The 14399-nt window shown below is 54.2% G+C and overlaps 2 protein-coding genes across 2 annotated transcripts in view; one reads left to right on the top strand and one right to left on the bottom strand.

Annotated features, from left to right (window-relative positions):
- DCST2 (DC-STAMP domain containing 2) overlaps positions 1-11307 on the bottom strand; it is a 36927-nt gene extending 25620 nt beyond the window's left edge. The window contains exons 1-4 of the mRNA XM_038768494.1: positions 11085-11307; positions 7750-7920; positions 3964-4065; positions 201-398 (exon numbers count right to left, since the gene is read on the bottom strand). Of these exons, the coding sequence (XP_038624422.1) occupies positions 201-398; positions 3964-4065; positions 7750-7920; positions 11085-11307 (694 nt within the window). The remainder of the gene's footprint in view (positions 1-200; positions 399-3963; positions 4066-7749; positions 7921-11084) is intronic.
- A 124-nt stretch (positions 11308-11431) lies between these two features.
- DCST1 (DC-STAMP domain containing 1) overlaps positions 11432-14399 on the top strand; it is a 50414-nt gene continuing 47446 nt past the window's right edge. Inside the window, exon 1 of the mRNA XM_038768492.1 lies at positions 11432-11468. Coding sequence (XP_038624420.1) covers positions 11432-11468 — 37 coding nt within the window. The remainder of the gene's footprint in view (positions 11469-14399) is intronic.

The raw sequence follows: 14399 nt of genomic DNA, 5'->3' as shown, positions 1-14399 counted from the left end.
GTCCCCAGGGGCCCACCCCCTTCCCACTCGGCCACTGGGGAGCATTCACTCATTCATTCAACCGTATTTATGGAGCGCCTACTGGGTGCGGAGCACTGTACTGAGCGCTTGGGAAGTCCAAGTGGGCAACATCAAGAGACGGGCCCGACCCAACGGCGGGCCCCCGGTCTTGAAGGGGCCCGCTCGCCCTTCCTCCTCACCGTTAGCCAGCCCGCAGAGGACCACCTTGAAAGGCACCAAGATGTAGCAGAGGAAGAAGAGGACGGGCAGGACGCGCAGACAGTTGTCCTGGGCGCCGTCGAAGACGCGGGAGCACTTCCGGTAGGGCTCGCCCAGCTCCTTATTGCACGCCTCCCCGATGTGCCTCAGCCAGTACCAGACGTTGCGCAGCGCCCGGGCTGAGGACGGGAGGAGGAGGAGGAGGAGGGTGGCCCGGTGGGCACAGCGGGCACCGGCCCCGAGGGCGGGCACGCAGCGGGGAATCCGGAAGAAGCCCCGGGTAGGCCGGAGCGGCCCGGATTCATCAATGACCTTGGACGGTGCCAATTTGTCCTTCCCGAGCGCTCTGCACACAGTAAGCGCTCAATAAATACGACTGATGGTGATGACGGTGGGTGCAAATCAAGATAATGATCATAATATATGTATACATGTGTTTGTACATATTTATTACTCTATTTATTTTACTTGTACATATCTATTCTATTTATTTTATTTTGTTAGTATGTTTGGTTTTGTTCTCTGTCTCCCCCTTTTAGACTGTGAGCCCACTGCTGGGTAGGGACTGTCCCTATATGTTACCAACTTGGACTTCCCAAGCGCTTAGTACAGTGCTCTGCACACAGTAAGCGCTCAATAAATACGATTGATGATGATAATCCCGGTATTTCCGGAGCGGCCCGGATGCGGGATCATCCGGATGCGGCATGATCCGGGAGAAGCAGCGTGGCTCAGCGGAAAGGGCCCGGGCTTTGGAGTCGGAGGTCGTGGGTTCAAATCCCGGCTCCGCCACTTGTCAGCTGGGTGACTTTGGGCCAGTCATTTAACTTCTCTGGTCCTCGGTTCCCTCATCTGGAAAATGGGGATGAAGACTGGGAGCCCCTCGTGGGACAACCTGATCACCTTGTATTCTCCCCAGCGCTTAGAACAGTGCTTTGCGCATAGTAAGCGCTTAATAAATGCTATCATTATTATTATTATTATTTATTGAGCACCTACCATGTGCCAACCACCGTCCTCGAGCGCTTCGTACAGCACCCCGCACACGGTAACAATCATCATCATCAGTCGTATTTATTGAGCGCTTGCTGTGTGCAGAGCACTGGACTAAGCGCTTGGGAAGTACAAGTTGGTAACATAGAGAGACGGTCCCTACCCAGCAGTGGGCTCACAGTCTGGCATTTATTAAGCGCCGGGGTCGGTTCCAAGGTGATCAGGTTGTCCCAAGGGGGGCTCACGGTCCTCATCCCCATTCGACAGATGAGGGAACTGAGGCCCAGAGAAGTGAAGCAACTTGCCCAAGGTCACCCAGCTGACGGGCGGCGGAGCCGGGATTGGAACCCATGACCTCTGACTCCAAAGCCCGGGCTCTTTTCTAGACTGCGAGCCCGCTGTCGGGTAGGGACCGTCTCTAGATGTTGCCAACTTGGACTCCCAAGCGCTTAGTCCAGTGCTCTGCACACAGTAAGCGCCCAATAAATACGACTGATGATGATGACGGTGGGTGCAAATCAAGATAATGATCATAATCCCGGTATTTCCGGAGCGGCCCGGATGCGGGATCATCCGGATGCGGCATGATCCGGGAGAAGCAGCGTGGCTCAGCGGAAAGGGCCCGGGCTTTGGAGTCGGAGGTCGTGGGTTCAAATCCCGGCTTCTCCACTTGTCAGCTGGGTGACTTTGGGCGAGTCATTTAACTTCTCTGGGCCTCGGTTCCCTCATCTGGAAAATGGGGATGAAGACTGGGAGCCCCTCGTGGGACAACCTGATCACCTTGTATTCTCCCCAGTGCTTAGAACAGTGCTTTGCGCATAGTAAGCGCTTAATAAATGCTATCATTATTATTATTATTATTATTTATTGAGCACCTACCATGTGCCAACCACCGTCCTCGAGCGCTTCGTACAGCGCCCCGCACACGGTAACAATCATCATCATCAATCGTATTTATTGAGCGCTTGCTGTGTGCAGAGCACTGGACTAAGCGCTTGGGAAGTACAAGTTGGTAACATAGAGAGACGGTCCCTACCCAGCAGTGGGCTCACAGTCTGGCATTTATTAAGCGCCGGGATCGGTTCCAAGGTGATCAGGTTGTCCCCCGGGGGGCTCACGGTCCTCATCCCCATTTGACAGATGAGGGAACTGAGGCCCAGAGAAGTGAAGCAACTTGCCCAAGGTCACCCAGCTGACGGGCAGCGGAGCCGGGATTGGAACCCATGACCTCTGACTCCAAAGCCCGGGCTCTTTTCTAGACTGTGAGTCCGCTGTCGGGTAGGGACCGTCTCTATATGTTGCCAACTTGGACTTCCCAAGCGCTTAGTACAGTGCTCTGCACTCAGTAAGCGCTCAATAAATAAGATTGATTGATTTTCCACTGAGCCACGCTGCTCCTCTACTCAATAAATGAAACAAGGTAATAATAATAATTGTGGTACTTTTTAAGCACTTACCATTCATTCAGTCGTATTTATTGAGCGCTTACTGCGTGCAGAGCACTGTACTAAGCGCTTGGGAAGTACGTGCCTGGCACTGTTCTAAGCGCTGGGGTAGATACGAGGTAATCATAGTTAATAACCGTGGTAGTCGTTAAGCACTTATTGTGTGCCAGGCACTGTACTAAGCGCCGGGGTGGATACAAGCAAATCGGATTGGACACAGGGGGTTCACATCTCAATCCCCATTTTACAGATGAGGCAACTGAGGCACAGAGAAGTGGAGTGACTTGCCCAAGGCCACGCAACAGGCAAGCGGCGGAGCCGGGATTGGTCTTTTAGATTGTGAGCCCACTGTTGGGCTCTATATGTTGCCAACTTGTACTTCCCAAGCGCTTAGTACAGTGCTCTGCACACAGTAAGCGCTCAATAAGTACGATTGATTGATTGACTGGTTGATTGGACACAGTCCCCGTCCCCCGTGGGGCTCCCAGCCTTCATCCGCATCGCGGCGTGGCTCAGTGGAAAGAGCCCGGGCTTTGGAGTCAGAGGTCTTGGGTTCAAATCCCGGCTCCGCCGCCTGTCAGCCGTGTGACTTTGGGCAAGTCACTTGACTTCTCTGGGCCTCAGCTCCCTCATCTGTCAAATGGGGATGACGTCTGTGAGCCCCCCGGGGGACAACCCGATCACCATCATCATCATCAATCGTATTTATTGAGCGCTTACTGTGTGCAGAGCACTGGACTAAGCGCTTGGGAAGTACAAGTTGGCAACATATCATCAATCGTATTTATTGAGCGCTTACTGTGTGCCGAGCACTGGACTAAGCGCTTGGGTAGTACAAGTTGGCAACATATCATTAATCGTATTTATTGAGCGCTTACTGTGTGCAGAGCACTGGACTGAGCGCTTGGGAAGTACAAGTTGGCAACATATCATCAATCGTATTTATTGAGCGCTTACTGTGTGCAGAGCACTGTACTAAGCGCTTGGCAGACAGTCCCTTAGAGAAAGTCCCTACCCAACAGTGGGCTCACACCTTGGAACCACCCCAGCGCTTACAACAGTGCTTGGCATGTAGTAAGCGCTTAATAAATGCCATCATTATTATTATTATTTTCCAGATGAGGGCCCAAGGCCCAGAGAAGTGACGTGACTCGCCCAAGGTCACACAGCAAGCAGACGTGCGGCAGGGCCGGGATACGTCCCCACGGATGCGCACCCGGGAACCCCTCGCACGTGGGCCCGGAGACGCAGATGCAGGGACACAAGGACACGGACACGGCAGGGACACGGCGGGGGCCGCCCTCACCCATGTGCTGGACGCCGTCCATGATGGCCCGGAAGAAGCGGCGGATGCGGTCGGCCACCACCTTGGACTTCTGGGCGACTGCCTTGATTTTCTCCAGGGCGTCTAGTAGGGGTAGGGGGGGTGCTCAGCACACTCTGGTACCACCCCCCCAGCCCCCGGCCCTTGGTAGTCCCTTTTGCTTTTTAATGGCATTTATTAAGCGCTTACTATGTCCCATTTTACAGATGAGGGAACTGAGGCCCAGAGAAGTGAAGTGACTTATAGTAATAATAATGATGGCATTTGTTAAGCGCTTACTATGTGCCAAGCACCGTTCTAAGCGTGGGGAGGTTACAAGGTGATCAGCTTGTCCCCCAGGGGGTTCCCAGTCTTCATCCCCATTTTACAGATGAGGTCACTGAGGCCCAGAGAAGTGAAGTGACTTATAATAATCATAATGATGGCATTTGTTAAGCGCTTACTATGTGCCAAGCACCGTTCTAAGCGCTGGGGAGGTTACAAGGTGATCAGGTTGTCCCACGGGGGGCTCACAGTCTTCATCCCCATTTTACAGATGAGGTCACTGAGGCCCAGAGAAGTGAAGTGACTTATAATAATCATAATGATGGCATTTGTTAAGCGCTTACTATGTGCCAAGCACTGTTCTAAGCCCTGGGGAGGTTACAAGGTGATCAGGTGGTCCCCCGGGGGGCTCCCAGTCTTCATCCCCATTTTACAGATGAGGTCACTGAGGCCCAGAGAAGTGAAGTGACTTATAATAATAATAATGATGGCATTTATTAAGCGCTTATGACAATAATAATAATAATGATGATGATGGCATTTATTAAGCGCTTACTATGTGCCAAGCACCGTTCTAAGCCCTGGGGAGGTTACAAGGTGATCAGGTGGTCCCCCGGGGGGCTCCCAGTCTTCATCCCCATTTTACAGGTGAGGTCACTGAGACCCAGAGAAGTGAAGTGACTTCATTCATTCATTCAGTCAGTCGTATTTATTGAGCGCTTACTGTGTGAGGAGCACTGTACTAAGCGCTTGGGAAGTACAAGTTGTCAACATATAGAGACGGTCCCTGCCCAACAATGGGCTCACAGTCTAGACTTGCCCAAAGTCACACAGCTGACAAGTGGTGGAGCCGGGATTTGAACCCGTGACCTGTGACTCCAAAGTCCCTTCCCTTCTGGGTGCCCCTGTGAGCCCGTTTCTAGACTGTGAGCCCGCTGTGGGGTAGGGACCGTCCCTATATGTTGCCCACTTGGACTTCCCAAGCGCTTAGTACAGTGCACAGGAAGCGCTCAATAAATACGATTGAATGAATCAGCCCGTTATGGGCAGGGAACACATCTGCTAATAATGATGGCATTTTGTTAAGCGCTTACTATGTGCCAAGCACCGTTCTAAGCCCTGGGGAGGTTACCAGGTGATCAGGTTGTGCCACGTGGGGCTCACAGGCTTCATCCCCATTTTACGGATGAGGAGGCCCAAAGAAGTGAAGTGACTTACCCAAAGTCACCCAGCTGACAAGTGGTGGAGATAGAATTCGAACCCATGACCTCTGACTCCCAAACCCGGGCTCTTTCCACTGTACCACCATGCTTCTCTTAGTACAGTGCTCTGCACACCGTATGGACTTCCCAAGCGCTTAGTCCAGTGCTCCTCACACAGCAAGCGCTCAATAAATATGATGGAATGAATGAATGAATGAATGAATGAGCGGCGAGGCTCAGTGGAAAGAGCCCGGGTTTGGGTGTCAGAGGTCGTGGGTTCGAATCCCGACTCTGCCACTTGTCAGCTGGGTGACTTTGGGAGAGTCACTTCACTTCTCTGGGCCTCAGTTCCCTCATCTGGAAAACGGGAATGAAGACTGTGAGCCCCCTGTGGGACAACCTGATCACCTCCTATCCTCCCCAGCGCTTAGAACAGTGCTTGGCACATAGTAAGCGCTTAATAAGCCCCTTCCTTCCTCTCCCCCTCGTCCCCCTCTCCATCCCCCCCATCTTACCTCCTTCCCTTCCCCACAGCACCTGTGTAAATGGATATATGCTTGTACATATTTATTACTCTATTTATTTATTTTACTTGTACCTATCTATTCTATTTATTTTATTTTGTTAGTACGTTTGGTTTTGTTCTCTGTCTCCCCCTGTTAGACTGTGAGCCCACTGCTGGGTAGGGACCGTCTCTAGATGTTGCCAACTTGTACTTCCCAAGCGCTTAGTACAGTGCTCTGCACACAGTAAGCGCTCAATAAATACGATTGATGATAATGATTAATAAATATTATTATTATTATTATTAATGAATGATTCTGGGTCAGCTCCACCCCCATCCTCCCCTGGCCCGCCCAAAGAGTCCGCCCCGCCCCCTTTCCCTCCCGCCATTGGTCAGCCCCACGTGAGGGGGCGAGGTCAGACCGATGAGGCCCCGCCCCCTCTCCCTCCTGCCATTGGTCAGCCCGCGATGAGGGGCGGGGCCTGATGAGTAGGCTCCGCCCCCTCTCCCTCCCGCCATTGGTCAGCCCGCGATGAGGGGCGGGGCCTGCTGAGGAGGCTCTGTCCCTCTCCCTCCTGCCATTGGTCAGCCCTACATGAGGGGGCGGGCCCTTCGGAGTAGGCTCCGCCCCTTTTCCTCCCGCCATCGGTCAGCCCGCGATGAGGGGGCGGGGCCTGACCGAGGAAGCTCCGCCCTTTCCCTCCCGCCATTGGTCAGCCCGCGATGTGGGGCGGGGCCTGCTGAGGAGGCACCCCCTTTCCCTCCCGCCATTGGTCAGCCCCACGTGAGGGGCGGGGCCTTCTGAGGAGGCTCCGCCCCCTCCCTCCCGCCATTGGCCAGCCCCACATGAGGGGGCGGAGCCTGATTGAGGAGGCTCCGCCTCCCTCTCCCTCCCGCCCCTGGTCAGCCCCAGGTAAGGGGGCGGGGCCTCCTCAGCAGGACCCGCCCCCTCTCCCTCCCGCCATTGGCCAGCCCGCGATGAGGGGGCGAGGTCTGACGGAGAAGGCTCCGCCCCCTCTGCCTCCCGCCATTGGCCAGCCCCACGTGAGGGGCGGGGTCTGACTGAGGAGGCTCCGCCCCCGCCTCTCCCCCCGCCCATTTGCCCCGGGGTCCTTTGGGGGCGTGTCCTCACTGAGGAGGCCCCGCCCCTCACGTCCCGTCCCCTCCCCTCCGTCCATTGGTCAGGGGCCGGGGGGGCGTGTCCTTCATGAGGAGGCCCCGCCCCGGCACCCCGTCCCCTCCTCCCATTGGCCGAGGGGGCCGAGGGGGCGTGCCCTTAATGAGGAAGCCCTGCCCCCCGCCTCTCCCTCTCCGTTCATTGGCCGCGCGGGCCGAGGGGGCGTGTCCCTCCCGAGGAGGAGGCCCCGCCCCCGGTGTCCCCACCCCGCCCACCCATTGGCCGCGGGGGGCTGAGGGGGCGTGTCCTCCATGAGGAGGAGGCCCCGCCCTCCGCCTCTCTCTTTCCGTTCATTGGCCGCGCGGGCCTAGGGGGCGTGTCCCTCCCCCATCCCGCCCTCCCATTGGCCACGGGGGGCTGAGGGGGCGTGTCCCTCCCGAGGAGGAGGCCCCGCCCCCGGCGCCCCATCCCGCCCTCCCATTGGCCGCGGGGGAGGGGGGGATGAGGGGGCGTGTCCTTCATGAGGAGGCGGCCCCGCCCCCCGCCTCTCCCTCTCCGTCCATTGGGCGCGCGGGCCGAGGGGGCGTGTCCCTCCCCCGTCCCGCCCTCCCATTGGCCGCGGTGTGGGGGGAGGGGGGTTCCCGCCCTCCCATTGGCCGCGGGGTTCCCCGCGTGCTTACCGAGGAGGGGCCTCCGGGCGCGCTGGAGCGTCCTGGCGGTCTGGTTGAGGGCCAGCTCGGCGCCGCACGCCACGGCGTCGGCCGCGCGGCCGAAGTTGTTGAGGGCGTTGGCCAGCGGGCCCTGCACCACCAGGCCCAGCGCCGCCACCAGCAGCACCGCACGGCCCTGCCCTCCACGACCACGGCGCACGACACAGCGCGCGCGCACGCGCACACGTACCACAAACACCGTACACACCACACACACACACACCACGCACCGCACACACACACACCACACACGCCGCACACCGCACCGAGCGCACACCACGCGCACACCACACACAGCCCCCACACCCCGCACCCCGCAAACACCACAAACACCACATACCGCACACACACACAACCCCCCCACCGCGCACACACCACGCACACCACAAACACCACAAACACCACAGACACAAACACCACATGCACCACAGACACACACACCACACACAAACCACAAACACCACGCACACCACAAACACCACAGACACAAACACCACACACAACACAAACACCACACACCACATACACCACACACACCACAAACACCACACACAACACAAACACAACACACCACATACACCACAGACACAAACACCACACACACCACAAACACAACACACCACATACACCACAGACACAAACACCACACACAAACCACAAACACCACGCACACCACAAACACAAACACCATAAACACCACACACCACATACACCACAGACACACCGCACACACACACCACACCACAAACACCACACACACACACACACACACACACACAAAGTTAGCCTCACCCCAAAGTCACCCTCACCGTCCCCCCCACCTCCCTCTCTTTTTTTTTGTTTTTTATGGTATTTGTGAAGCGCTTACTCTGTGCCAAGCACTGTTCTAAGCACTGGGGTAATCACACTCTTAATCGCTTACTATGTGCCAGGCACTGTAGTAATACAGGTACTTGTTAAGCGCTTAACAAATGTCATTATTATTATTATTCTCTGGGCCTCAGTTCCCTCAGCTGTAAAATGGGGATGAAGACTGGGAGCCCCCGAGGGACAACCTGATCACCTCATAACCCCCCCAGCGCTTAGAACAGTGCTTGGCACATAGTAAGCGCTTAACAAATGCCATTATTATTATTATTATTCTCTGGGCCTCAGTTCCCTCATCTGTAAAATGGGGATGAAGCCTGGGATCCCCCGGGGGACAACCTGATCACCTCGTAACCTCCCCAGTGCTTGGCACATAGTAAGTGCTTAACAAATGCCATTATTATTATTATTATTATTCTCTCGGCCTCAGTTCCTTCTTCTACCTGATCACCTCGTAACCTCCCCAGCGCTTAGAGCAGTGCTTGGCACATAGTAAGCACTTAACAAATGCCATCATTATTATTATGCTCTGGGCCTCAGTTCCCTCATCTGTAAAATGGGGATTAAGACTATGAGACCTCTGTGGGACAACCTGATCACCTTGTAACCCCCCCAGCGCTTAGAACAGTGCTTTGCACATAGTAAGTGCTTAACAAATGCCATCATTATTATTATTATTATTATTATTATTCTCTAGGCCTCAGTTCCCTCATCTGTAAAACGGGGATGAAGACTGTGACACCTCTGTGGGCCAACCTGATCACCTCGCAACCTCCCCAGCGCTTAGAGCAGTGCCTGGCACATAGTAAGCGCTTAACAAATGCCATTATTATGATTATTCTCTCGGTCTCAGTTCCCTCATCTGTAAAACGGGGATGAAGACTGTGAGACCTCTGTGGGCCAACCTGATCACCTGGCAACCTCCCCAGCGCTTAGAGCAGTGCCTGGCACATAGTAAGCCCTTAACAAATGCCATCATTATGATTATTCTCTCAGTCTCAGTTCCCTCATCTGTGAAACGGGGATGAAGACTGTGACACCTCTGTGGGCCAACCTGATCACCTCGCAACCTCCCCAGCGCTTAGAGCAGTGCCTGGCACATAGTAAGCGCTTAACAAATGCCATTATTATGATTATTCTCTAGGTCTCAGTTCCCTCATCTGTAAAACGGGGATGAAGACTGTGACACCTCTGTGGGCCAACCTGATCACCTGGCAACCTCCCCAGTGCTTAGAGCAGTGCTCGGCACATAGTAAGCGCTTAACAAATGCCATCATTATGATTATTCTCTCAGTCTCAGTTCCCTCATCTGTAAAACGGGGATGAAGACTGTGACACCTCTGTGGGCCAACCTGATCACCTCGCAACCTCCCCAGCGCTTAGAGCAGTGCCTGGCACATAGTAAGCGCTTAACAAATGCCATCATTATGATTATTCTCTCAGTCTCAGTTCCCTCATCTGTAAAACGGGGGTGAAGACTGTGACACCTCTGTGGGACCACCTGATCACCTCGCAACCTCCCCAGTGCGTAGAGCAGTGCCTGGCACATAGTAAGCGCTTAACAAATGCCATCATTATGATTATTCTCTCAATCTCAGTTCCCTCATCTGTGAAACGGGGATGAAGACTGTGACACCTCTGTGGGCCAACCTGATCACCTCGCAACCTCCCCAGCGCTTAGAACAGTGTTTGGCACATAGTAAGCTCTTAACAAATGCCATTATTATGATTATTCTCTCAGTCTCAGTTCCCTCATCTGTAAAACAGGGATGAAGACTGTGACACCTCTGTGGGCCAACCTGATCACCTCGCAACCTCCCCAGCGCTTAGAGCAGTGCCTGGCACATAGTAAGCGCTTAACAAATGCCATTATTATAATTGCTCTCTAGGCCTCAGTTCCCTCATCTGTAAAACGGGGGTGAAGACTGTGACACCTCTGTGGGCCAACCTGATCACCTCGCAACCTCCCCAGCGCTTAGAGCAGTGCTCGGCACATAGTAAGCGCTTAACAAATGCCATCATTATGATTATTCTCTCAGTCTCAGTTCCCTCATCTGTAAAACGGGGATGAAGACTGTGACACCTCTGTGGGCCAACCTGATCACCTCGCAACCTCCCCAGCGCTTAGAGCAGTGCCTGGCACATAGTAAGCGCTTAACAAATGCCATCATTATTATTATTCTCTCAGTCTCAGTTCCCTCATCTGTAAAACGGGGGTGAAGACTGTGACACCTCTGTGGGCCAACCTGATCACCTGGCAACCTCCCCAGCGCGTAGAGCAGTGCCTGGCACATAGTAAGGTCTTAACAAATGCCATCCTTATTATTATTATTATTATTATTAGGTCACCCACCCCCACCACCCATCATCGTTATTGTTATTATTATTAGGCCACCCACCCCCACTTTGGTGGCCCTCCCCACTACCCGCTCGCTCACTGGAGAAGGCCTGGGGCAGCAGGAGCAGCACGGTGGCCCGGACGGGGCGGGAGAAAGCCATGCCCAGGCCCAGGAAGGCTGCCAGGGTGACGGAGACCACGAAGCAGCCCCAGGGCTGGTGGCCCTGGACTAGCAGGGCTAGGAGCCCGTAGGCCGCAGACAGGGCCAGGCCCAGGGCGAAGCCGCCCGCGCTGCGGACCACCGTCTTCTCCTCGCCCGCCATGGCACCCTTTCGCCGGGCACCCCTCACAGGGCTCTGCCCGTCTCCCCGGGCAACGGGCTCTGGGTTCCAGAGCCCCCTCCGTGAGCTCATAATAGACCAGGGCCCGGCAGGGCCCAGGTGGACCATGGGCGCTCGGAGGCCGCGCAAGCCCCCAAATAGCAGTGAGCCGGACGTCCCTGCCCACCCTGTGCCCGCGTCCTCCCCTCGTCCCCATAGCGTGGCTCGGCGGAAAGAGCCCGGGCTTTGGAGTCACGGGTCGTGGGTTCAAATCCTGGCTCCGCCAGCTGGGTGACTCGGGGCGATGGCGCTTCCCTTCTCTGGCCCTCAGTTCCCTCCTCTGGCGAATGGGGATTCATTCAATCGTATTTATTCATTCATTCAATCGTATTTATTCAATCGGAAGAGAAGCAGTGTGGCTCAGTGGAAAGAGCCCGGGGTTTGGAGACACGGGTCATGGGTTCAAATCCCGCCTCCGCCAACTGCCAGCTGGGTGACTCGGGGAGAGTCGCTTCCCTTCTCTGGGCCTCAGTTCCCTCCTCTGGCAAATGGGGATTCATTCAATCGTATTTATTCATTCATTTAATCATATTTGTTGAATCGGAAGAGAAGCAGCGGGGCTCGGTGGAAAGAGCCTGGGCTTTAGAGTCACGGGTCCTGGGTTCAAATCCCGGCTCCGCCAGCTGGGTGACTCGGGGCGAGGCGCTTCCCTTCTCTGGGCCTCAGTTCCCTCCTCTGGCAAATGGGGATTCATTCAATCGTATTTATTCATTCATTCATTCATATAATCATAAGAGAAGCAGCGTGGCTCAGTGGAAAGAGCCTGGGCTTTGGAGTCACGGGTCGTGGGTTCAAATTCCGACTCTGCCAGCTGGATGACTCCAGGCGAGGCACTTCCCTTCTCTGGGCCTCAGTTCCCTCCTCTGGCAAATGGGGATTCATTCAATCGTATTCATTCATTCAATCGGAAGAGAAGCAGTGTGGCTCAGTGGAAAGAGCCCAGGCTTTGGAGTCACGGGTCGTGGGTTCAGATCCCGGCTCTGCCAGCTGGGTGACTCGGGGCGAGGCGCTTCCCTTCTCTGGGCCTCAGTTCCCTCCTCTGGCAAATGGGGATTCATTCAATCGTATTTTATTCATTCATTCAATCGTATTTATTCAATCGGAAGAGAAGCAGCGTGGCTCAGTGGAAAGAGCCCGGGCTTTGGAGTCACGGGTCGTGGGTTCAGATCCCGGCTCCGCCAGCTGGGTGACTCGGGGCGATGGCGCTTCCCTTCTCTGGGCCTCAGTTCCCTCCTCTGGCAAATGGGGATTCATTCAATCGTATTCATTCATTCAATCGGAAGAGAAGCAGCGTGGCTCAGTGGAAAGAGCCCGGGGTTTTGGAGTCACGGGTCGTGGGTTCAAATCCCGGCTCCGCCAACTGCCAGCTGGGTGACTCGGGGCGAGTCGCTTCCCTTCTCTGGGCCTCAGTTCCCTCCTCTGGCAAATGGGGATTCATTCAATCGTATTTATTAATTCATTCAATCGTATTTTTTCAATCGGAAGAGAAGCAGCGTGGTTCAGTGGAAAGAGCCCGGGGTTTGGAGACACAGGTCATGGGTTCAAATCCCGGCTCCGCCAACTGCCAGCTGGGTGACCCGGGGCGAGTCGCTTCCCTTCTCTGGGCCTCAGTTCCCTCCTCTGGCAAATGGGGATTCATTCCATCGTATTTATGTATGTATGTATGTTTGTACATATTTATTACTCTATTTTATTTGTACATATTTATTCTATTTATTTCATTTTGTTAATATGTTTTGTTCTGTTGTCTGTCTCCCCCTTCTAGACTGTGAGCCCGCTGTTGGGCAGGGACCGTCTCTAGATGTTGCCAACTTGGACTTCCCAAGCGCTTAGTACAGTGCTCTCCACACAGTAAGTGCTCAATAAAAATGATTGAATGAATGAATGTATTTATTTATTCATTCAATCGTATTTATTCAATCGGAAGAGAAGCAGCGTGGCTCAGTGGAAAGAGCCCGGGCTTTGGAGTCAGAGGTCATGGGTTCTAATCCCGGCCCCGCCAACTGCCAGCTGTGTGACTCGGGGCCAGTCGCTTCCCTTCTCTGGGCCTCAGTTCCCTCCTCTGTCAAATGGGGATTCATTCAATCATATTTATTCATTCATTCAATCGTATTTATTCAATAGTAAGAGAAGCAGCGTGGCTCAGCGGAAAGAGCCCGGGCTTTGGAATCAGAGGTCATGGGTTCTAATCCTGGCTCTGCCAACTGTCAGCTGGGTGACTTGGGGCGAGTCGCTTCCCTTCTCTGGGCCTCAGTTCCCTCATCTGTAAAATGGGAATTAAGACTGTGAGCCCCCCATGGGACAATCTGAACACCTTATAACCTCCCCAGTGCTTAGAGCAGTGCTTTGCACATAGTAAGCGCTTAATAAATGCCATCATCGTTATTATTATTATTCAAATCCCGGCTCCACCAACTGTCAACTGTGTGACTTTGGGCAAGTCGCTTCACTTCTCTGGGCCTCAGTTCCCTCATCTGTAAAATGGGAATTCATTCAATCGTATTTATTTATTTATTCATTCATTCATTCATTCATTCAATCGTGTTTATTCAATCGTAAGAGAAGCAGCGTGGCTCAGTAGAAAGAGCCCAGGCTTTGGAGTCCGAGGTCGTGGGTTCAAATCCCGGCTCCGCCAATTGTCAGCTGGGTGACTTTGGGCAAGTCGATTCCCTTCTCTGGGCCTCAGTTCCCTCATCTGTAAAATGGGAATTAAGACTGTGAGCCCCCCCCATGGGACAACCTGATCACCTTGTAACCTCCCCAGCGCTTAGAACAGTGCTTTGCACATAGTAAGCACTTAATAAATGCCATCATTATTATTATTATTATTATTCAAATCCCAGCTCCGCCAACTGTCAGCTGTGTGACTTTGGGCGAGTCACTTCACTTCTCTGGGCCTCAGTTCCCTCATCTGTCAAATGGGGATGAAGACTGTGAGCCCCCCCATGGGACAACCTGATCACCTTGTAACCTCCCCAGCGCTTAGAACAGTGCTTTGCACATAGTAAGCGCTTAATAAATGCCATTATTATTAT

The sequence above is a fragment of the Tachyglossus aculeatus genome, chromosome Y4, assembly GCF_015852505.1.
Source record: "Tachyglossus aculeatus isolate mTacAcu1 chromosome Y4, mTacAcu1.pri, whole genome shotgun sequence".
Classification (NCBI taxonomy): Eukaryota; Metazoa; Chordata; class Mammalia; order Monotremata; family Tachyglossidae; genus Tachyglossus; species Tachyglossus aculeatus.
This window is presented reverse-complemented; position numbering and strand designations above follow the sequence as displayed.